Here is a 25,455-nt window from a genome sequence, read left to right as displayed (position 1 = left end):
CCCACCAGCGCTAGCCAGCCTAGGCTCCCGGAAGGTAAACACATTGAAAAGGGCGGGGCAGAAGGCGCGTTCGGGATGGCTGACTGGCCAGCCAAAAGTGATTGGCAGCTGCCATGTCCACGTGCTTTGAGCTTCGAACCAGCTGTCGCGAGAATTCGATGTAAACAGACCGGTCCCCGTGTGGTACGACTCCCAGCCTGAGACACCCAAGTGACGTGCACAGGCTTCTGCGGCATGATGCTTTTTGACAAGGCCACGAAGGGGCTGTGTGCAAAGGAAAACAGACATGTTTGTAACTCCTCCCTACCTGGCCTACCTTCGCAACCGAACCTGACACCTCGGCTTCACCCGAACTTACATACTGTTGTGTTTTCCCTCGAGCCCCAGCGGATTGGATCACTTCGGGAGGCGGGTCCGCCTCTTTGCTACTTGCTGGTTGGCAAAGCTGACCTCTAAGGGCGGTGCCCAGCCGCGGCCAGTTTGCTTCTAGGATTGGCTAGAAAGGTAGTTCCGCTGAGGCGTGGTAGGAAGTGGTAACCGTCAATCACGAGGGGAGACTCCAAACAGTGAGTCTTGAGCTGGAGAGCAGCGTTTACCGGCGGGGCGGCCGGTGAGAGGGCTGGTGGTGCTGCGGCTTTGAGGAGGCTTGGCGAGGACGTGGGACGAGCAGCGTGAGGGGAGAGGGCTTGGCTGGTAGGAATTCGACGAGGTAGAGCTGTGGAGATCGGAGGGGGAGGGGAGGGAGGGCAAGGGGCCAGAGGGCGGCCGGGGACAGCGGTGGCTCAGCGTTGGAGGTGAAATGGGTAACGCCGTGCTGATGTCTTTCAGGAGAGTGGGGCCTGAGGGGCTGGCGAGGGTCGTCCTCAGGAGACAGGGCCCTTAAAGACCGTTCTTGGGAGCCTGTATTTCGAGGAATAAAGGGTGGAATGGAAATGAGAGGGCTCAGGGGCTGGAGGTGAAGATACCCACTGAGGAAGGGGTATCTGGGCTAGTTGGGGCACAGCGTGGTTTGGTTGTAGCAGATGGGACTAATCAGTTTGCGAGTTTTCAAATAAGGTGATAGAATGCTCCCTGCTTAGAAGAGATGGTTTTAGGGGCTTTCAAGATTAGTTCCAGGCTGTGGGCTTTCCTGAGCCGTGTAAGAGATCTTTAATATTGCTGTCTCTTTTAACCTTAACCACATACAGTCCATGCTTTTAAAACCTCCCCAGTGATTCAGGTGCTTATTAGACATTCAAGGATCAGGATTCAGTGATGAGACTGGAAGGGCTTCTAATGTCATATACGTTTTTATTACTTATTTAGACTCTGGTGATTAGGTTACAGTAGCAGAGGTTACAAATATGGTTACAAATTAGGTTACAAATATGATTTTGATAGTCTTGTTAAATTGTGACTGTGCAGTCTTTTTTAAAAAATATATATATATATTTGACATATAAATTACATGAGTTTCAGGTGTACAACATAATGATTCGACATTTGTATATACTGCGAAATATCACCACAATAAGACTAGTTAACATCCATCAGGATACGTAGGCCATTTTACTCCTATTTTCCCAACACTCTTAGTTGGAAGGTAGTACCTCACTGTTCCATTTGGTCTTAAAATATTATACCATGTATATTTTTATTATCTCAATATAAGATTTCAGTAAATTCTTTAATTTCTTTAATTTGGCTCACAAAGTTAGGATATTTGTTTTTATAAAGTGATCCTGTGCTAGACTTTCCATCCCTTCCTAGTTTATGTTAATAGTAGATCAGGGACTTCCCTGGTGGTGCAGTGGTTAAGAATCCACCTGCCAATGCAGGGGACACAGGTTCAAGCCCTGGTCCGGGAAGATCCCACATGCCGCGGAGCAACTAAGCCCGTGCTGCACAACTACTGAGCCTATGTTCTAGATCCCGCAAGGCACAACTACTGAGCCTGCGTGCCACAAATACTGAAGCCCGCGCACCTAGAGCCCGTGCTCTGCGACACGGAGAAGAGAAGCCACCGCAATGAGAGGCCTGCACGCTTCTAGTGAAGAGTAGCCCCTGCTTGCCGCAACTAGAGAAAGCCCGAGTGCAGCAACGAAGACCCGATGCAGCCAAAAATAAATAAAACAAACAAACAAAAACAATAAAAAAGCAGTAGATCAAAGGGTCCTGCACGGGTCTTAACTAGTTTTGTGGTTCTGTGGCTTGGTCCAAATAAGAAAACCTCACAGTAGTTTGAAAAATCTTTTATCTACTTCTTCCTCTTCTGCACTCCCCTCTTTTAGGTGTAATAGGAATTGCTGGGAAATTTTCCTGCATTTTAGGACCTAACATTTAGGTATTTGTGACAAGGGATCTCTAGTGAGCAACCATGTATCTTTCTCCCGACCCCCAACAATAATGATCCATTATTTTCTGTCTTTTCGTTCTGGAAACAGGTTTTGTGAATGAAGCAATGGCTACAGATTCCCCCAGAAGACCCAGTCGTTGTACTGGTGGAGTCGTGGTTCGCCCTCAGGCTGTCACGTAAGCAAATTTCAGTTAAACCTGATAGGTAAAGGAAAGATTACTCAGAATAGTAACTAACATTTAGGTTTCCTTTCTAAGCAGTGCTTACTTTTGTAACATCTGTTTAATTTTGGCTTTACAGGATGATAAACATCGTTGCCAAGGCCAAATAAAAGCAATAATTGGAGGGTCAGTTTGATGTATTTAGCACATTTATAGAGTACTTGAAAAGCACTGTTATTTTATCCTTGAGTACTGCTTTTTCAAACCTCAGGTTTAACAATTAGTGGGTCATTAAATCGGTTTAGTGGACCAGGACCATTATTCAAAAAATGAAATAGAATATAGTAGAAAATATAGTTGGGAGTTAGTATTGTGTTCTGACACGCACATAGATAATATTCATTCATATCTATGTATATGTTTACTAGATTGTGATGTATCACTCTAGGTCTCAGTCAGAAAGTTTCAAAGTGAATGTCATAAAGAGTACATTTCTATATTTTAAGCATTTTTTTGACAAAGCATGGCTATGCTTTGCAGGAGCTTATAATCTAATGTTTTTTTTTTTCTTTTTTTCTTTGGCTGCATCGGGTCTTAGTTGCGGCACATGGGATCTTTTGTTGCGGCGTGGGGGCTTCTCCCTAGTTGTGGCGTGTGGGCTCTAGAGTGCACACAGGCTTAGTTGCCCCACGGCATGTGGGATCTCAGTTCCCTGACCAGGGATCGAACTGGCGTCTCTTGCATTGGAAGGCGGATTCTTAACCACTGGACCACCAGGGAAGTCCCTAATGTAGTTTTAAGATGTGTATACTTGCAAGCACTCTAATGAATAAAAAAGATGCCAGCAAAACAGCATGGGAATTTAGAGGGAATATTTTGTTTTTTAAATTAATTATTTTATTTATTTATTTATTTATTTATGGCTGCATTGGGTCTTCTTTGCTGTGTGCAGGCTTTCTCTAGTTGTGGTGAGTGGGGGCTACTCTTCGTTGCGGTGCGCGGGCTTCTCATTGCGGTGGCTTCTGTGTTGCGGAGCATGCGCTCTAGGCGCATGGGCTTCAGCAGTTGTGGCACGCGGGCTCAGTAGCTGTGGCAGACGGGCTTAGTTGCTCCGCGGCATGTGGGACCTTCCCGGACCAGGGCTTGAACCCATGTCCCCTGCATTGGCAGGCGGATTCTTAACCACTGCGCCACCAGGGAAGTCCCTATTATTTTTTTAAAATTTTGATTGGAGGGAATATTTTAGTGGGAGTATTTTAGTATTTTAGATCTGAAAAGGTTTCATTAAGAAGCTAACATTTGGACTTCCCTGGTGGCGCAGTGGTTAAGAATCCGCCTGCCAACGCGGGGGACATGGGTTCGAGCCCTGGTCTGGGAAGGTCCCACATGCCACAGAGCAACTAAGCCCGTTTGCCACAGCTACTGAGCCTGCGCTCTAGAGCCTGCGCTCTAGAGCCTGTGAGCCACATATAGTGAAGTCCACGTGCCTAGAGCCCGTGCTCCGCAACAAGAGAAGCTACGGCAACGAGAAGCCCACGCACCACAACGAAGAGTAGCCCCTGCTCGCCACAACTAGAGAAAGCCCGCACACAGCAACAAAGACCCAATGAAGCCAAAAATAAATAAATAAAATTTGAAAAAGCTAACATTTATAGTGTACTTTAAGGGCTGAATACAATTTGGGCAATTAGAATCAAGGGCACATTTTCGGCAAAGGCAGTGGAGTAAGCAGAGGTGGGAAAGGCAAGCTATTTTCATAAATGAAATCTAGGGAAGTTGACCTGTTTAAAGGAGGTTGGGGTGGACAATTAAGACCCTTGAATACCTGGCTAAGGAGATAAAGTTTGTTTTCTGTCTTTCAAAGTGTTCATAAGGGAATTGTAGAATTTTGGATTATTTCCCTTGAGCAGTTTAGCATGTTACATAAAATTGCCTTCTCAGACTAACAAAAAATATATGTATAGTATGATATTTCACCGTTATACTTGCTTTTTTTTCCCTCCTGCATTTCCCAGGGCTATATATTTCTTTGCTAACTGTGGACCATGGCAACAGGCTAAGCATATTATTAGCTATGAGTTAGGTACTGTTGCAATCTTCATTTTACAGATGAGGAAACCAAAGCAGAGAGGGAAAAATTTTCCTTGGTAACATCCAAGAAGGGAAACCTGGATCAAACCCAGGCAGTTTGTCTCCAGAGTCTGTGTGCTTATGCACTATTCTATGCTGCCTCACCATATGGTATTCCACATATATTGCTTTTTGTTATGCAATACATAATTTTAGTGTTTTTTGAAGTTCTTTAATTTATTCAGTATTCTTTTAACAAGTAATGCTTGAGCATCTACTCTGTGCCTAAGTACTGGCTTATAGATTCTGGAGATATAAGGTAAATATGAAAGATGGATTCCTTTCTGTAATAGAGTTTGCATTCTAGTGGGGGACACAGTAAATAAGTAATTACAGGCTCTGATCAGTGCCTGGTGTGCTATGATAGAGAACAGCATTGGGGAGTATGATCTAAGGCCGTCAGGGAAGGCCTCTCTGAGGAGGTAACACTTAGGCTGGAGATCTAAAAGGCAGGGAAGAATTTGCGAAGGGATCCATACAGAAAAAAAGCTGGTGTAAAGGTCTTGATTCAAAGAAGAGCTTGGTGTAGTCTAAGAATTGACGTTGCATGTGACTGAAGCAGAGTAAGTTACGAGAGTGGGAGAAAAATGAGGTTGGAGGGGCAGGCCTAATCAAATTTTTTTTTTAAGGCCTACTCAGTTTTTGTCGGTATTAAGGCATATTGCCTTTTAAAAAAATAGGATTTAGGGTAACACATTATTTTCTTCAAATGTAATTTTTCACATTTCTCTGGAATGAATTTGATTTGGTATATATTTTGAAGAAAAATTTTTTCCCTCCATTTGCTGATCTCCATATATTTCCCATTTAAAATATCTTAGTGTCCTTAATAGTTCTTCACTTTCACGCATTTTGATATTTTCCCATACCTTATCCACACCAAAAGTTCTGTGAGGGCTGTTTAATAACTCCTCCTAATGCCTGCACCTGCAGCAAAATATAGATTCATTTTGCTAGATACAAGTAAGGGACTAGGTTCTTAACCAGGTTAAAGAGAAGGTCACTAAATACTGAGTCCTCAGCAACAGTTTTTCTTGCTCTAACTAGGGCATTCTTCTGCCCTGACTCAAGAGGACGGTCCTGCTTTAGCCAAGTCTTCTGTCAGCACTCCTTCAAATACGAGTTAAAAGTTCTATCTGTATCAAAGTAAGAGAGCGTGCAGCCATAAAAAAGAAGCAAATATTGCTATATGCAGCAACATGGATGGACCTAGAGTGAAGTAAGCCAGGCAGAGAAAGACAAATGTTATATGATATCACTTACATGTGGAATCTAAAGAATAATACAAATGAACGTTTATATTTCAAAACAGAAACAGAGTTACAGACATGGAAAACAAACTTATGGTTACCAAAGGGGAAAGAGAGAGGGAGGGATAAATTAGGAGTATGGTATTAACAGATACTACTATATATAAAATACGTAAACAACATGGATTTACTGTATAGCACAGCGAACTATATTTAATATCTGGTAATAACCTATAATGGAAAAGAATCAGAAAAAAATATATAACTGAATTACTTTGCTGTACACCTGAAACTAACACAATAATGGAAATCAACTGTACTTCAATTAAAAAAAATTGGAGCATGACTTTTTAAATTTTTATTTTACTTTTAAAAATTTTAATTTATTTTTGGCTGCGTTGGGTCTTAATTGCCGCGCGCGGGCTTTTCTCTAGTTGTAGCGAGTGGGGAATACTCTTCGTTGTGGTGCACGTGCTTCTCATTGCAGTGGCTTCTCTAGTTGCGGAGCATGGATTCTAGGTGCGCGGGCTTCAGTAGTTGTGGCTCGTGGGCTGTAGAGCGGAGGCTCAGTAGTTGTGGTGCATGGGCTTAGTTGCTCCGCAGCATGTGGGAGCTTCCCGGACAAGGGCTCGAACCCGTGTTCCCTGCACTGGCAGGCGGATTCTTAACCACTGCGCCACCAGGGAAGTCCCTAAAAAAAAAAATGGAGCATGACTTTTAAGAAGAGATAATGTTTGGGAATTCCTTGGTGGTCCCGTGGTTAGGACTCCACGCTTCCACTGCAGGGGGCGGGGGTTCAATCCCTGGTTGGGGAACTAAGATCCCACAAGCCCCATGGCGCGGCCAAAAAAAAAAAAAAAAAACAGAAAAGAAAAGATAATGTTTAAAAATTTTAAAATCTCATTTGCATTTAATAACATATTCAAAGAAATTAAGAAAGCAGGTTAGCAGAATTATCAGACGATGAGAGTTGTTTTTTCTATTTTTTTGGAATTATGAATAACTTTATTAGGGCTTGTAGAAAGAGCTTTTCCATGTTTCATATTAAGCTGTCATGAAAAATTTTATCCATTTCACCCTTTTTCAGGGAGCAGTCCTACATGGAAAGTGTCGTGACTTTTCTGCAGGATGTTGTGCCCCAGGTAAGTGTCTGTGTGGTTTCAGAAATAGTAGGCTTTACTCTTGGCCAGGGAATCTCTGAAATATTCTGTTCCCTGAACTTGACACCAGTATCGTCAACTTTAGAAAGACTTTTGATGTTTTAGCATCCCGAGCATTGGTAGGGTAGAACCATACTTGCTGTTATTGTTAGATGTGCCTTAGTTTTGTGCTGACGGTGGCATAATTATTATTCCTCAGCCCTTGCTTTACTAAGAGGAATCAAGGTGCGATATTAGCTGAGAGATGGGGCTTGGAACTGTCTATTTGGGTTCTCTTTCCAAAATCTTTCTCTTGTCCTAGTTAAATGTTGCCTGTTGGAAGTGAAATAAGCAATATATGCTTTGCATTTGGTTAACTAGATACTATATTAACTAAATACTACACTGAGGTCAAATCTGTATCACTTTCCTATTGAGCAGTAGTTTTATGCCAATTATAGCTTGCCTTGTTACTCTAACTTATAAGAGAGTAAGCCCTTTACTGTTCCCTCTATGTAAATGTGAGAATAAAGAGTGAGAGGAACCCTCCTGGGATCACCTCTAGTGCACCGTCTCCCAGACTTAAATTAACATAGGTGTCGCTTGGCACACTTGTTAAAAATAATAATTTCCAGGCCCGTCTCCCAGTGAGTTTGACTCAGGGGAATTAAGGTGGCATCCAGTAACTTGTGTCGCTAGGAAGAATCTCAGGTGATTCTTGTGAAACAATATCTTTGGGAAACACTGTTTAGCGGAACTACTGAAGGGAAAGGTTTCTGTGTTTTCTCCTGTGATGATGTCTGACTGCTGTGTTCTGACTGTTCTGACTGCTGTGGTATCTGTAATTGCACTGTTCAGAAAGAACACTCATGGATCCAGTGTCCCAGCTTTATGAGAAGGTCCTACCTAGAAAAGTCTAAAATCCAGATTTCAGTTGTATTAATAAATTGTATTCATCAAATAAGGGAAAGTATCAAGGCATGTTTGGTATTCCATTATTATGTTCGGTCAGCTTTAATGAAAATAGGCCACAATGACAAGGTCTGTGGGGCATGTAAGGAAAAGCAAATGCTTTCTTTTCTTGAGGAACTTGGTTAAGAAGGGAAGTCAAATGGCTTGAAGCAGTCAGGGGTAATAGCAACATATCACTAAGTGTTGCACTTGATAGTACAGACTGAATATGTAATTGCTAAGGGAATGCACAGCAAAGAAAGCGTGAAAGAGTCAAGTTCCAAAGGACATTGGAAGTAGCGTTAGTGGAAATGAATGGCAAGGTTGGGAATCTGATGGTAAAGGAAACGGCCCAACTGGATATGGTAGGCAGCAGCGTTGCCGTGGCTGTGGAGAATCTTGTACTCTGTACAGTACAGGCTTAGAGAACAATCAGGGGCCGAAATCCAACTTGGTCTTCTACAAACTGCACCTTTCTCTTAAGCCCTGAGCCCTGACGTGAGGCTAGTTCCAAGGAAGGGGCATTTAAAAATATTGGTAATTTGCCTGCTGTAGAGTGCCCCTTTATCAGATTTTTACAAAGGCACCTTTTGTGCTAATGGAAACCCTGCGTAGCAAGCAGTTTTTGTTGGCTGGAGGAGAGAGGCCGCAGCCAGAGGCTTTGAGGGAATAGTTGGAGAGTTTGCTAGAGAAACAAGAATACTAGGTTGAGCAATAGATTGAAAATAGGGGACTGCTGAAACTGATAGGGTAAAAACGCCGGAAGGTGGAAGATTAACTTAGTTTTCATGAGGATTATACATTAGAAAGGGGATAATCCATGCAATTGACTGTGAAGACTGGGATCAGAGTTAAGTCACTTCAGAAGTGAAGTTGTAGTCCCGGATCTAAGAATTAGAATACTCATTTAAGAAATTTATGTTAGGTAAGTCATTATTCTAGTGACTGTGGAAAGAAAGCAAAAATTCAGGCACTACCGGTCAGGTGCTGTGTTAAGTTGGGGGATACTCAGTGCCTGTCCTTAAGGCTTCATGGTCTAGTGTAGCAGTCAGGCACACTCTTTCTGTAAAGGGCCAGAGAAGCTTTGCAATTCATACAATGTTAATTTTTGCTTTTTAATTTTTATTTTTGGCTGCGTGGGATCTTTGTTGCCGTGCGTGGGCTTTCTCTATTTGCAGCAAACAGGGGCTACTCTTTGTTGCAGTGTGCGGGCTTCTTATTGCGGTGGCTTCTCTTGTTGTGGAGCACGGGCTCTAGGCACGCAGGCTTCAGTAGTTGTGGCACTCGGGCTCAGTAGTTGTGGCTCGTGGGCTCCGGAGTGCAGGCTCAGTAGTTGTGGCTCACGGGCTTAGTTGTTCCGCGGCATGTGGGATCTTCCTGGACCAGGACTTGAACCTGTGTCCCCTGCATTGGCAGGCGGATTCTTAACCACGGCGCCACCAGGGAAGTCCCTCATACAATGTTTGTTGTAACTACGCAGCCCTGCTTTTTATGTAAAAGAAAGGGTGTGGCTGTGTTAAAATAAAACTTTATTTATGAACACAGGTCGTGGGCCAGATTTGGTGACCCATGGTCTCCTTTTTTCCACATTTAATCCGTAATCCCCCATTGGCAATTTGTGGTCAGACATTTGGAAAATGATATATTTTTGCTGATGTTATGTTCCAACTCCTGCCCTATTCTGGGAATTATCAAATTCATGGAGCTTAGAAATTATTCTCTGGGTCTCCAGATATGCCTAAAAGGGAGAAAATGTGTTGTTAGACTGGTATCAGCTTCTTCAGCTGTCATAAATAGAGTGAGTTCCTACTGTGTCACTGACGCAGATGTCACTGACAGCTGGTAGAAGCCCTAACTGTGCCGTTTGATATAATAATTGTACTTCTGAAAATTTATTTTAAAAAAATTCAGCAAAGAAAAAAGTTAAAGCTCAGAACTTTTCATTTCAGTGAGAAATTTTGACATTTTTCAGTGTGAAAAATTGTAGCCTGCCCAAATGTCAGTAGCAGTCAAGCAAATTGTGATATGTGGTCCCTATAGAATAATTTGCTGTGATTAAAAATTATACTTTTGGGGCTTCCCTGGTGGCGCAGTGGTTGAGAATCTGCCTGCTAATGCAGGGGACACGGGTTCGAGCCCTGGTCTGGGAAGATCCCACATGCCACGGAGCAGCTGGGCCCGTGAGCCACAACTACTGAGCCTGCGCGTCTGGAGCCTGTGCCCTGCAACGGGAGGGGCCGCGATAGTGAAAGGCCCGCGCACCGCGATGAAGAGCGGTCCCCGCACCGCGATGAAGAGTGGCCCCCACTTGCCGCAACTAGAGAAAGCCCTCGCACGAACCGAAGACCCAGCACAGCCAAAAATAAATAAATAAATAAAAATTAAAAAGTAGCTATAAAATTTAAAAAAAAAAAAAAAATTAGAGTTGAAAGTGTCTGAAAAATAATTTCTTAAAAAAAAAAAAATTATACTTTTGACAAATAGCACACAATGGAAGTTACTTTCTCTCCAGTGAAAAAATAAAACACAACATATTATAGTGATTGTTGCTGTGTTTTTTAAAATTGAACAATAACTTTGCGCTTATGAACGTGTATATGCGTTAGAAACTAGATAAGAAATAAAAGGAGAGATAAATCTTGTACTCAGTAATGGGGTGGAAGTTTCAACTGTAAATAAGAGAGCTAGAGCAGTTGGATCTTGGTTGGAGAAGGAGGGCTAAAAATCAGTGCTGGGGGGAGAAATAACAAACTTTTGTGTGGCAGCGCACTGACCTCCAGTAAGATAGCAAATAAACCTGGATGGGCACTGGGTGAGTCTGTGCTTCACTGACAGTAAAATACCTAAACATGAGCAAAGGATATCATAGAAAGCTGAGAGGCAAAATGACATGATGTCATATGCCTTCTTGATGCCAATCTGCAGGAAGGCACACAAGAAGCAACCCTCTTCAGTCAACTTCACAGAATTTTTTCAAAAATGCTTAGTAAAGAACACTGTGTCTGCTAAGGAGAGAGGAAAACTTGAAGACATAGCAAAAGTATGCAGGCCTCCTTATGAAAGTCTTGTTTCCCCCTGAAGGGGAAAGAAAAAAGTTTAAGAATCTCTATTCACTGAAAGGCCTCTTTTAACCTTGTTTCGTGCTGCATATCGGCCAGAAATCAAAGGAGAACACCGTGCAAATGTTGCAGAGGAATTGGGAGAATGTTGAGTAATGCAGGTGATTATCAGCCTTATAATAAATCTGCTAAATGGAAGAAGATATTGTATATGTTATAGCTTTACCAGATTAAGGGAGAGCCTGACATAGGAAAAAAGAGGTGGTCCTAAATGCAATGTGGTATCCTGGATTGGGTCCTGTAGCAGAGAAAGGACATTAGTGGAAAAACTGCTGAAATCCAAATAAAGTCTGGGGCTTTAATTAGTGGTAATGCACTGGCGTTAGTCTCATAGCTTTGGCAAATGTACCATGGTAAGGTAAGATTTTGTTAGGTTAGATTGTTAACAGTAGGGGAAACTGGCTGAGGAGTATATGAGAACTCTGTACTGTTTAGTAATCTAAAATTATTCCCAAATAAGAAGTTTATATTGCAAAGGAGAATTTTCAAGAATGAAGAGAGCAAGACCAAGGAAGAAGAGGAAGAAGATGAGGATGAGATGAAGATAAAGTAGATGAATTAGTTGGTTCTAGTGCAGGTTTTCCTTTTCTCCAAAGGAATTAACTACCCTGTACACAACTTGTTTTTTTAAACAATTGAAATCATAAGGATGTGTAAGATAACTTTTTTTTTCTTTTTGCATAGTAAACCTACTATTAGAGTAACCCTGTCTTTTAGTAATATTTTCAGTGGCCGTTAACCTTGTGCAGTAAAGGAAAAGGGCTGTAAAACTGCATGGAAATTTAAAGCAAGTTGTGTATAACACAGATTATACATGGGATAGTGGTTTTTGAATGCTTTTGATCCAGCTTATATTAAATAACTGTTCTGTGAACTGAAGACCACTTTATAACTGAAAACGTTGCAGCTTTCTGTTGACATTCTAAGTGCTTGCAAGTGTATACAATCTAGAAAATCTAGACAGTTTTAAATAAAAACATTTGATTTGAGGAGAGATGACTCCCTTTGAATATTGATGGGTACCGTTGATACTTTTCCTGTGACTTCACAGCAGTTCAGGCTTATCTTTGTGACCCTTGCAGGCTTGCAAGAAAGCTAATAGTTTGGGTTCAGAGGCCAGATAAGAGACTGAAAAAGTAATACGTTTTTTTCTACCCCCAACCCTGGCCATGCCCTCCACCTGGAACTGGTGATTAGCAGAAAGTAATGCTCTTGACAATTCTAGGTAGAGTGTAATTGCCTGATCATAAACACCTGGGAACTAAATAGGTATGTGTGGTAGTTTGGTGTATTTCTTCAGCTTTATTTGTGGACCAGTATAGGAGATTAGTTTTTTGAGTACCTTTGAATTAGAGTGATGCTTCCTAATAGACTGTGATCATTGTATTTTAGGTTTCTGTAATTCTTAGGCTAAAAACCCTTTTCTGACCAAGGTTATCAGACTCCTGGGTAACTTTCTTTAAAAATAAAAATATTACAAAATGTGCTAGTTCTTAAGATGTAGGATTGGTGAGGTTGGAGGGGGATAGGGTTGGCCTTATTTAAGTTACTTTTTGTTTTGAACATCAGTAATATTTGAGCTGTAAAACATTTTCATTCAAGTGTTTCTGTTTACTATGCAGGCTTACAGTGGAACACCTCTAACAGAAGAAAAGGAGAAAATAGTCTGGGTCAGATTTGAAAATGCAGATTTAAATGGTATGGTTTTAACTTTTGGGGGGCATATGAATTCAATGTTTGTTTGAGGTTGACCTGATTCCAAAAAGAGAACCCTTACTTTTTGTCAGATAACTTTTTCTTTAAGTGACTTTTTAAGTTTTCAAAATAAATTTATTTTTAATTTAAAAAGTAACATATTCAACTACAGAAACTTGATTAGAACTAATATTGTATTGTACAAGTCTTAGAGTCACTGTAACATGTAGTGCCTAGCCTTAAACTTCAAGTCCAAGTGAGATAACAATTTCTTAGAAAATAAGTTTTTGGAATTCCAGTTTGGTTACTTGTATAGGATTTATAACTGCAAAATAATCATTAGTGTTGAACTTTTTAGACTTTAAAATTATTTTTCTGAGCAGAATGTGTGCCAGTTCAAGGCCTGTTTGTTCTCAGATACCTTCCATTTCATTGCTCCTTCCTGCTCCCTCTTGCAAGGGGGCTGCTGCTTGTCTGTTTCCCAGGCTGCCATGTCTGTTTTCCTCTGACTGAGTTTGGGAGGCACTGGTGAGTAATTGAAAGGGAGGATGGGAGAAAGGGAAGAGTATTATTCCCTCTCCCTCTCTGTCAGCAGCTGCATTTCCTCCCTGGTTTTCACTTCACCTCGGCAGCTCCACTGGGGTTCCAGTTTCTGCCAGGTGACTCCAGCGCCCTGCCCTCCTCCCTGTCTCCCTAGTGTAGGGGTGGTGATGGCTGCCCGCCATTGCTAATCCAGTAGGTTGCCTCACAGTTCCTTTTTTGGCTTCTTAGCTATTCTGTCATCTGTGTAACGAGTTGTCTGTATTAAATTCCCAATTATGAATACACTGAGTTGTTTTCACTTGGACCTTGATGGATACCATACTCTTGAGTCTTAGTCTCCTCTGAGACTTTTAAAATACCGTATTTTCCTTTAAAAGCTACGGTCCAGGATGCGAGAGGCTAAGTGTCACTTCTGCAAATAGGTTTCTTTTGAATTTTGGATTCTCTGTCAGCTGGTTTGTTCAAATGACAACTTGTGCCCTCTGTGGAGAATAACACATTCATTTGTATAGGTGATTATTTATGATATATAAACTTTTCCTACACTATTTCTTTTTAATTTCCTTTCTTTTTATGACTCGAATTTCCTTGTTTACTAGTATATTCTTCTTTTCTTTCTTCCTTTTCCTTCTTTATTAATAACTATTTAAGTGTCGGTCATCTTTTGTTTTCTATCACCAATTCCTCATGAATTCATACTCTTTTCCCTCCTGGAAGTATATTTGCTTTGTAGATGTCAGAATGTATTAGAGGACTTTCTTGATTTAATAACAAAGAAAATGTGGTCATGGTCTTGAAAATATTAGCCAGATAATAGCAAAAACTTGTACAGCATATGCAAAATGTTAAAAATAATTTAAAAATCACAAAATTGGGGAATTTCCTGGCTGTCCAGTGGTTAGGACTCCATGCTCTCACTGCTGAGGGCCTGGGTTCAATCCCTGGTTAGGGAACTAAAATCCCATAAGCCATGCAGCGTGGCCAAAAAAAAAAACAAACCACAAAGTTATCTTTAAAAAAATGTCATCAAAATAATCTTTAGGCAAGGTTTTATTGTTTTGTTTTGTTTTTAAACAACAAATAAGACTTGCTGGTGTGATAAAGCTCTATAAAGCATTTGCTTTATTGAAGTAAAATGCATCTACATCTGGAAATGTAGATGGAAACTGCTTATTTGGTACTTTGTGTTCTGTTGAACTTATAATGATTGTCCTTAATTTAGTATCCCATATCCCCGTTGACTTATTAAACGTTTAAGTTTATACATCTTCCTGTTAAATACTTAAGCACGCTCACGTGTCCTTTGGTCTCTCCTTTCTATATCATATTGATAGTGTATGAAATTTTGTCCTGGTTTTTCAAGGATATACTTTTTATTATCTCTAGCCCTAGGGGGTGTGTGTGCATGTGTGCACGTGTATGTGTATAGTTGTGTTTGTTTTAAGGCAATAGTAAATATTACCAAGCTATTTGATCCTCCTTAACTTCCCCAATCTCTCATAACATTTCTTTTTTTTTTGGTCATGCGGTGCGGCATGCAGGATCTTAGTTCCCCGACCAGGGATCGAACCTGTGCCCCCTGCGTTGGGAGCATCGAGTCTTAACCATTGGACCTTCAGGGAAGTCCCTCTTAGAACATTTCTTGAATTTGTCTCTTATTTGTGTTCTTTCTTCAGGAATGTTTTATTTAGGTGTTTGTGTGGCAGACCTTCTGAGATATAATTGAAAGAAAATTTGGCTGTGGGAAAGAAAAAGTAGGGTTCATTGGCTGCAAGTCCAACATCTCCCTGAAGAAAGCTAACAAGGACTAACTTTTCCATTGCATTAGAGATTCTTGATCAGCCAGTCTGCCCTTCCCTGGTTGTGCCTGCTGCAGCTGGGATGCAATTCCTTGTTCATTGCCTTTGTCTTTCATGATATCCTAAGGCAGACAGTGGAGGGAATTCTTCTGATTGCAGCCATATTAGCTTAGCAGGCTGCTTCTTTGTAGAGCAGTTATAAGTACCCAGAGATTGTATTAGGTATTTAGGCTTCTCTTTGCTAGACTGGGAGTTTTTCTGGCAAAACAATTTAGAAGTCTTTTACCTGTCTGTAGATTTAAGTTACTTTATCGTATTAATGAAACTCTATTGGCTATTAACTTAAAACTTGCAGTGTTCGAATTGAACTCTGCTCTGGTGATTGCTTTCTGTTTATTCCAACAGGCCTGAGAGCTCTGCTTTTCTGCTTGAAATTATAAAGTGGTGCCAGTTGGCCCCTTACCTCCAGGCTGCAGCCCATTTGATTATGGGCTTGTCATGCTTGGGGGTGGAGTAGGTAACAACTTTTACAGGAGTACTTCTAAGGAACCTGGCTTATTGAGATTCTCCAGTCCTGGATCCTTCTAGGTATCTGCATTCCTAATCAATGTACTGACTTTGGTTTGGTGTTAGGTAGAGACTACTACTTTTGGAGTTTATTAGAAAGTGAGATTAAGGCCCTTTGTATCATGGTCATTGTTCTGTTTTTGCTGTCAGGCAGCCTTATTTATACCTAAGATTGTTTTTCTTAAGGCACTGTACTGAAAAAGGTGTAAGAAGTAGCCAAAGCAGGTTATTTATGTATTTATTTATTTTTAATTAATTAATTATTAATTTATTTTTGGCTGCGTTGGGCTTTCTCTAGTTCCCATGAGCGGGGGCTACTCTTTGTTGAGGTGCGCTGGCTTGTCTTGTTGCGGAGCACGGGCTCTAGGCGCACGGGCTTCAGCAGTTGTGGCATGCGGGCTCAGTAGTTGTGGCTCGCGGGCTGTAGAGCTCAGGCTCAGTAGTTGTGATGCACGGGCTTAGTTGCTCCACGGCATGTGGGATCTTCCTGGACCAGGGCTTGAACCCATGTCCCCTTCGTTGGCAGGCGGATTCTTAACCACTGCGCCACCAGAGAAGTCCCTATTTTTGTTTTTCTGTTTGTTTGTTTTGGGATTTTAGTTCCCTGACCAGGGATCAAACCCCAGGCCCTTGGCAGTGAGAGCACGGAGCACGGAGTCCTAACCACTGGACCACCAGGGAATTCCCCATTATTTGTATTTTAAAAAGAGCAGTCTGACTGAAATATGGAGTTTGGTAGGCAGTGGTGGAGGCAGGAAGCCACTCAGGCTTTTGCAGTAGATGTTGTAGACAGGGGTGGTGGTGATGTAAGAAGAGAGCTGTTTAGGAGCTTGGTCACAGATTTATTGCTAGAGGGAAGGAAGAAGGCGGTTCCTGATTTTGCTATCTGCATAGATAAACATGCTATTCACCAAAATAGGGAGCTCTGGAAGATCAGGTTTGGGGAGGAAATCCTGATCTTTGAGTGGAATTTGATCTTCTACTGAGACATGCAAAAACCCACACTGAGGAAGTCACTAGCAGATACTGACTGAAGCAGTGGTTGGAATGAGATCACTTGGGGAGCGTATACTGTGAGAAGAAAACAGAGTTTAGGAATTTGCTTTAAATATTGAGTAACTCCAATATTTAAAGAGTGGTTAGAAAAAGATGAGCCAGCAGAGAAAATGGTGAGCATCGGTTATAGCTGCTGAACAATCTTAACAAGATGTGCCTGAAAAACATATATTGGATTCAACAACTTGGAGGTTATTGGTGACCATAGCAAAAGTCACTTGGGAGGAGTGTTAGGGGCAGAAACACATTCTGAAATGGATTTGGGGTGAATGAGAGATGAAAAACAGATGACAGTTATAAATAGACGAGGAATTTAGCTTCTAGAAGGAGAGGAAATGAAGTCAAATAAAGGGGGAGGGATATTACTGCTTTATGATTTTTAAAAAACCTTATTTATTGTGCAAATATATCATGGTAAATAACACAAAAATATGGATCAATGAATGAATTTTTACAAATCCAACACCTGTGTAGCCATTGCCTAGGGTAAGAAATAGAATGTTGCTACCTAATTGCCTAGTGATTTTGAATTTCATATAAATAGAATTGTTCGGTATATAGGCTTTTGTGTCTGACATATTATGCTTTTTGCATATTATGTCTGTGAGGTTCATCCATGTTATAGTATATGGTAGTGGGTCATTTTTTTCTGTGCTGAATAGTCTTCCATTGTATCCGTGTACCACTGTGCTTGTCCATTCTCCTCTTGATGGACATTTGGATAGATTCCAGCTTTTGGGTCTTTATAGTAATGCTGCTGTGAGTATTCTTATCTCTTGGTGTATATGTGCTGAGGCTTCTAATGAGTATATGCCTAGAGTGGAACTACTTGGTCAAGGGCATGGTATCTTTAACTTGAGTATATATTGTCAAACTGTTTTCCAAAGTGATTGTACTGATTTACAGTTACTAGCAATAAATAAGCAGCCTCTTCACTCCATATCCTGCCACCACTTGGTTTTGTCATTGTGGTTTTAATTAGCACTTCCTTGATTACAGATGAGGTTGAGCCACTTTTCATGTTCACTGATGATTTGACTATACTATTTTTGAAGTGTTTTTCCATGTCTCCTGCCTATTTTTCTAATGACTTATCTTTTTCATATTGATGTTTAATTGTTATATGTATTAGATGAATCCTTGTGAGGTTATAGTTGTCTCTTCTCCCATGCTGTGGCTTGGCTTTTCACTCTTCTGGTAAGGGTGGCTCATGAGTAACAGACGTTCTTCATTTTAATGTAATAAATGTAATGTAGTAGAATTTGCCGATCTTTTATGCTAAGAGTTTTTTTGTGTTCTGTTGTAAAGTTGTTCCCTGTACCGTGATCATGAAAATACGTTTCTACAGTGTTCCTCTAGTATTTTATTAACTTCACCTTTGTCATTTACATCTAAAATTCCCTGGTATTGATTTATTTGAAATTTTTAAAATTGTTTTTCTATAAGAAGTTCTGAAGTATTTGGAAGACATTTAAAGGAAAGCGAACAGGAAGCTGAAATCACAAAAGTAGTATTTTTTTTTTAACAGTAGTTATAATTATCAGCACAAGTAAGGTTTTAAAAATCAAACTCTCTCAGTAGAGTACAAGTACCAAGTACCACCCCACTACACACAAAGAGTAGACTACAGAACCTAACAGAGTGCCACCAAATTGCCTCCTTGCTATTCTTAAATATAGGAAACATAATCCGGACTTCCCTGGTGGCTCAGTGGTTAAGAATCCACCTGCCAATGCAGGGGACACGGGTTCGATCCCTGGTCTGGGAAGATCCCACATGCCGCGGGGCAACTAAGCCCGTGTGCCACAACTACTGAGCCTGCGCTCTAGAGCCTGCAAGCCACAATTACTGAGCCCGTGTGCCTAGAGCCCATGCTCTGCAACAAGAGAAGCCACTGCAATGAGAAGCCTGTGCACCGCAATGAAGAATAGGCCCGCTCGCCGCAACTAGAGAAAGCCCACGTGCAGCAAGGAAGACCCAACGCAGCCAAAAATAAATTCAAAAAACAAAAACCACACAGTTCTCCTGTAGTGGACTATATGCCCAGTGTGTTCAGATATAGCAGGATTTAATTCCTGTATGTAAAGGAATATAATTTTTCTTCCATTGCTAAATTTGCATGTATTAGAAATTCTAGATGATTATATGTCATATTTATATTTAGTTAACTTTGGTAAAATATTTTATTTTCATTTATCATTTACAGGTGGTTTTGTTCCTGATATTAGTATTTCCTAGGTATCTAGTGAGAGTTTTATTTTTATTTATTTTTATTTATTTTTACTGCAGCATGATTTTATAACAACAGTAATAACATCAACATAGTGTTTCTTATACCTGTTACTATTCTAAATGCTTCTTATATTATCCCATTTAACTCTTACAACAGTTCTTTGACATATGAGTATGATTACCTTCATTTTACAGGTGAGGAAACTGAGGAACATTAACAGTACTAAATTTCACAGACTCTTGTGTCTACCTACTTACAGAAGACCTCTGGCTGTTTGCAAAACCCTCTCCGCATCTTGCTCTTCCCTGTCCTCTGCCTATTATTTCTCAGAGTGTCCAGATGCAACTTGTGAACCCACACAGTTTATGTTGTGTGCTTCCGCTGGGCACTTCTCCTTATGTGCTTTTTTTTTTACCTGGCACTAGTTTCCTACTGGGTACTGCTGTCACTGTGTTAGGTTCTACTCTCTGTGTGTAGTGGGGTGGTACTTGGTACTTGTACTCTACTGAGAGAGTTTGATTTTTAAAACCTTACCTGTGCTGATAATTATAGGTACTGTTAAAAAAAAATACTAGTTTTGTGATTTCAGCTTACTGTTTTCTTTCCTTTAAATGTCTTCCAAATACTTCAGAACTTCTTATTGAAAAACAATTTAAACAGTTGTTACGCCAGTAACATTAAAGAAGTGTACTTGTTTTTGCTGATTGGCATTGTCTTTTTTTTTTTTTTAATAGATCTTTATTGGAGTATAATTGCTTCACAATACTGTGTTAGTTTCTGTTGTACACCAAAGTGAATCAGCCATATGCATACATATGTCCCCATATCCCCTCCCTTTTGAACCTCCCTCCCACCCTCCCTATCCCACCCCTCTAGGTGGTCACAAAGCACCGAGCTGATCTCCCTGTGCTATGCGGCTGCTTCCCACTAGCTATCTATTTTACATTTGGTAGTGTATATATGTCAGTGCTACTCTTACTTTATCCCAGCTTCGCCCTCCCACCCCATGTCCTCAAGTCCATTCTCTATGTCTGCATCTTTATTCCTGCCCTGCAACTAGGCTCATCAGTACCATTTTTTATTTTTTTAAGATTCCATATATATGCGTTAGCATACGGTATTTGTTTTTCTCTTTCTGACCTACTTCACTCTGTATGACAGACTCTAGGTCCATCCAGCTCACTACAAGTAACTCAGTTTTGTTTCTTTTTATGGCTGAGTAATATTCCATTGTATATATGTGCCACATCTTCTATATCCATTCATCTGTCGATGGACATTTAGGTTGGTTCCATGTCCCGGCTATTGTAAATAGTGCTGCAGTGAACATTGTGGTGCATGTCTCTTTTTGAATTATGGCTTTCTCAGGGTATATGCCCAGTAGTGAGATTGCTGGGTCATATGGTAGTTCTATTTTTAGTTTTTTAAGGAACCTCCATACTGTTTTCCATAGTGGTTGTATCAGTTTACATTCCCACCAGCAGTGCAGGAGGGTTCCCTTTTCACCACACCCTTTCCAGCATTTATTGTTTCTAGATTTTTTGATAATAGCCATTCTGACCGGCGTGAGGTGATACCTCATTGTAGTTTTGATTTGCATTTCTCTAATAATTAGTGATGTTGAGCATCTTTTCATGTGCCTGTTGGCCATCTATATGTCTTCCTTGGTGAAATGTCTATTTAGGTCTTCTGCTGATTTTTTAATTGGATTGTTTGTTTTTTTGATATTGAGCTCCATGAGCTGTTTGTATATTTTGGAGATTAATCCTTTGTCTGTTGTTTCATTTGCAAATATTTTCTCCCATTCTGAGGGTTGTCTTTTTAATTTGCTCCTTTGTTACTTAATTCTAATGCAGATACATCAAGAAATCTGGAATTTCATGAAATACATAGCACAGGGAATGAGCCACCTTTGCTGATTATGATTGGCTACAGTGATGGAATGCAGGTCTGGAGCATCCCTGTAAGTATGAAGATGGTTGAATCCCTGAAATACAATACTTTTCAGCATGCTAGCTGGTGTGAAACCTGGCGATATTTTCTCTAAGGTCTCATCCATTTATTTTGCAAGCAATTGCTAAGGGACTGCTGTGTGTGGAACCCCATACTAGGCCCAAGGGATAAGTGGAAAATGGGAAATTAAAGATGTTGTAAATGATTTGTAAAGTGGGCCAGCAATTGTGGGAATCACTTTACATGGAAGATCTAATTTCTTATCATAGTAACTCTACCTAGTTGGTATTATTATTATCTTTAACTGCATTTTTACAGAAGAGTAAAGAGGCTTACAGAAGGCTTTTAAAAAAAACAGTGATCATTTAAAAAAAATGTTTTGAATTAGTTAAAACATTCACATGGTACAAAATTCAGGAGGTATAAGTGGGTAACAAAACTCCCTACCACTGCTGTCCCCAATTTCCCTTATCTTGAGCAGTTTCTAGTTTTCTAGGATTTCTAGTTATGTTTCTTTTCCTTATAGCTATATTTTATGCTAATAAAAACATATATACATATAATTCTCCCATCCTGCCCTTCCTTAACAGAAGGGAACATATTATACAACTCAGTCTGTACATTGCTGTTTTTTACTTATAAATCAGTATTCAGAGACCTTCTCTATGGAATTTATAACTGCTTATAATTATGTTTTTTGGATTTTCCTTAATTTACGTAACTTGTTTCCTATTATCGGAAAAACTTAAATTTCCACCCCCCCACCCCCTTTCTGGTATTAGAAACAATGATGTAATACATGAATTTGAACAAAGGTTATTTTGTGTCTTTGTATCTATATAGGATAAGTCATAATTTTAATAAATGTTTTAAATTGCCAAATACTATTCCCAGTTTCCCTCTTCAATCCTACATGTTCCTCTTTGGGATGACCAAAAATAAAGTGTACTAAAAGAGGAAGAGGCTTGGTAGGATCACAGCTCAGTGAAGTGTAGTAGGGACTGCATACTTTGGCGTGTACTTAGTTATATTCTGCTGTTTGGCATGGCCTAGATATCATGTCTCTCCTGCAGATTTTGGGGTGGGGGGGGAGTTGGCGGGTGGACCCTTTATTGTGTGTGTTTTTTTTTTTTGCAGTTGGAGGCCTGGAGCCAATAGAATTTTAATTTGTGCCATTAATAGATGCATTTACCACATTGTTTGAAGCCTCTTGTTAGTGGGTGGTTCAGCTAGAATTTTTTTCCCTTTCTTTTTGATTCTTTTGCATATTATGGTTACTTCTTAAAGTAACCATATATAAGCAAACATATATTACCTCAAATTTAATGAAATTCAGGATGTTCCTGAGTGCAGAATTTGGCTAAAGGATTATTAAGTAATGAATACATTGAACTGCATAATTCTTTAATATTCTAAGTAAAAATATTGTTTATTCTTTGATAAATCACTTATAATGAACTTTGGTCTTCCGTCTAATCTTATAATAATTATATATCATTAGGTATTTAGGATTTTAGGTTTTATATTTCTTACTTTTAAAGATTGGCTTTATTTTGCAGAGATAGAAGAATCCTGTTGGTATGTCATGGAATGAGTGTCCTCGTTTTTTTGCCTTTGGGGATGTGTAGTTGACGTTTTTTCAAGGCCCTGCAATGTTGTTTGTAATTTAAGTATCATGGCCAAAGGCATAGACAGAGGACTTAAAACATGGCATTCTTTGCTTGCTTGCTTTTTCCTACCAAGAGAAATATTTCTAGGTTGTGTTCAAGAGGAGAGGATTATGTAAATGTAACTTTTTCTTATTAATAGAGACTACATTTTGATTCTTTACACTGTTGACAGACTTGAAGGCAACGAGGAAGCTAGAGCTTTAACAAGGTTGGGCCTTGTGGGATTAGGGATGTTGACTGGATTGAGGACATTTCTTTGGTGGTACTCAGGCTACCCACTTGCTTTGGTTATAATTAGAGGTATCACCTTTAATAGTTAATTTGTGTCTGGCTCTGAGTAACTTAAAGGTCTTAAGAGGAAATTACTTCTTTAAAGTAATTCTTATGCCCAGATTGTATTTTGAGAGATTTAAATAATCTTTTCTTCATGGAATTTTCATTGACTAACAGTTGTTTTTATTTATTTGTTTATTTATTTATTTGGCTGCATTGGGTCTTGGTTGTGGCATGCGGGATCTTTCATTGCGGCTCGCGGGCTTCTCTCTAGTTGTGTCGCGTGGGCTCCAGAGCATTCAGGCTTAGTTGCCCCACAGCATGTGGGATCTTAGTTCCCCGACTAAGGATCGAACCTGAGTCCCCTGCATTGGAAGGTGGATTCTTAACCACTGGACCCCCAGGGAAGTCCCTGACAGTTATTTACTGTTGTAGTAGTATAGCCCCGTGAGGACTGGTTCAAGAATTAGAAGGCAGTTTGGAAAAATAAGCTCCTTCTGTTGCACTGATTGAGCTCTTACTATGTTCAGAGAACTTTATATACACATTATCTCATCTGTTGTATGCTGTGAGGGAGAAGTTATCCTGTTTTACAGCTGGTAAGGTCACACTACTTATAAGAGGTGGAATTGGAATTCAAATCCAGTTCTGACTTCAGATTCACAGCCCATGATCTAAGAGCTCTATTTCCCCTATGTGATAGCAGAAGATACGCCATGCAAGTAGTATGGCACCTTAGTTTTAGTTTTCATTGTAATAGGTTACGAAGTACCTTCATATATTCATCTTCTATAGACTAGTGTGACTGTTACCCATTACTCTAACTAAACCCTTCTGAAACTTGTTTATCACTAGTCAGTTATTCAGTAATCACTTAAGTGTTACCATGTGCTAGACACTGGGGAGCTTATGTTGGTCAACCTAGAAATAATCCTGGCTCTTAGGGATCTTCGCAGACCATAAATTGTACTTGCTTTTCAGTAAGTGCGGGTGGGCAGAAATCAAACCCTGTCCAAACTACAACTCAGTTTTTTCTTCAAGTTTGTGCACAGGGTTCCCTTCTGTTGATTTTATGTAACTGTCCCACCTGTGAGTCTCAGATTAAGAAAATAAACATCCTGGCTAAACATGTAAAAAAATTGTCTATTTATGTAAGTGCACAAATATGAACAAGGCTTAGATGATATCTAGGAATATAGTTAAGTGGAGTTAGCTCAGAAGCAGAACTGTGCAGAAGTAATTTCTCTGCTGCCCCATCACTACCACTTTGTGTATGAGATGGCTGCAGGAAAACACCAGCTTTCATAGCTTTCCCAAGCTGTCAGGCCCCTTCTTTCAACACATCTGATGCAACATAAGAAGGAATGATTATTTGTGATGTTGATATTCTGGATAAATAGGCCCTTTTCCCACCTGTGCCTAACAGTGACATTGCCTCTTTTTGGTAATGTAAATATAGACTCTCTTGCTTAAAATTCTTAATTAAAAAAAAAAAATCAAAGTTATACATGTACATGGACTAAAGACCGAATAATTTTATGGGAGTCATAAGAAAAAAACAGTAGTTGTGTATTCTTCCTTTCTTAACTCCCATAGTTCTTTTAGCTCTTGTTATCTTTGCATTGATTTCAGTTATTTTATTTTATTTATTTTAAAAAATATTTATTTATTTATTTGGCTGTGCCAGGTCTTAGTTGCAGCACACGGGATCTTCGCTGCCACATGCAGGATCTTTAGTTGCGGCATGTGGGCTCTTAGTTGCGGCGTGCGGGATCTAGTTCCCAGACCAGGGATCGAACCCAGGCCCCCTGCATTGGGAGCGAGGAATTTTAACCACTGGACCACCAGGGAAGTCCCTGGTAGGGACTTCAGTTATTTTAAAATATCTTGCTTACATTCTTTTTTTTTTTTTTTAAACATCTTTATTGGAGTATAATTCCTTTACAACGGTGTGTTAGTTTCTGCTGTATAACAAAGTGAATCAGCTATACATAAATGTATATCCCCATATCTCCTCCTTCTTGCGTCCTCCTCCCATCCTCTCTTGCTTACATTCTTGATTTTTTTTTTCTGGCCAGTTTTACACATAGATTGACTTGGTACCATGAACTGTGAGAACGTAAAAATTGTTCATTTATTCATTACAATTCTTGGATAAAGTATGTATTTTGAGCAAAATAGACATGACCTTTGCTGAATGGAGCTAGAAGGAGAAATGGATTTAAATAAAAATAAATTAATAGACAAATTGTAATATGAAGAAAATAGTAAGAGATTATAATAAGGAAGCGGCATAAAAGTTAATTAAGATTTAGCCACAGTAAGACTGGAACAGCAAGTAGTGAAGTCAGAGGCTCTGAGGTGGAAATGTTCTTTTCTCTATAGTGGGACATTGATTTAGATTTCTTAAGTTTTTTTCTTCTTAAAGAATATTGAGATAAATATCTTTATGATCATGTAATTTGGAGAGATCAATAAAAGTAAATATACTAAAACTCTTGATAGATTTACCAAATTGCATTCTTGTAAAGCCATGCCATTTATACTTGCCTCATTCATTTATTAATTCATTCACTCAGCA

At 39.9% G+C, this 25,455-nt stretch overlaps 1 protein-coding gene across 16 annotated transcripts in view; it reads left to right on the top strand.

Moving 5' to 3' along the window:
• The first annotated feature begins 529 nt into the window (after positions 1 to 529).
• The window catches only part of BCAS3 (BCAS3 microtubule associated cell migration factor), a 569,341-nt gene continuing 544,415 nt past the window's right edge, over positions 530 to 25,455 (top strand). For 7 of the 16 annotated variants that reach the window (XR_014238437.1, XM_082372013.1, XM_082372014.1 and 4 more), the window contains exons 1-5: positions 531 to 693; positions 2,424 to 2,511; positions 6,964 to 7,018; positions 12,708 to 12,783; positions 20,835 to 20,941. Coding sequence is in view for 15 of the 16 variants with exons in the window: in XM_082372013.1 (XP_082228139.1) it covers positions 2,441 to 2,511; positions 6,964 to 7,018; positions 12,708 to 12,783; positions 20,835 to 20,941 (309 nt within the window). In the remaining variant the exon portion in view is untranslated. Of the gene's footprint in view, positions 710 to 2,423; positions 2,512 to 6,963; positions 7,019 to 12,707; positions 12,784 to 20,834; positions 20,942 to 25,455 lie in introns of all 16 variants that reach the window. The other 9 variants (XM_082372023.1, XM_082372024.1, XM_082372025.1 and 6 more) reach the window with 6 other exon arrangements.

Source organism: Balaenoptera borealis (genome assembly GCF_965194805.1).
Source record: "Balaenoptera borealis genome assembly, chromosome: 20".
NCBI classification, from domain to species: Eukaryota; Metazoa; Chordata; class Mammalia; order Artiodactyla; family Balaenopteridae; genus Balaenoptera; species Balaenoptera borealis.
This window is presented reverse-complemented; position numbering and strand designations above follow the sequence as displayed.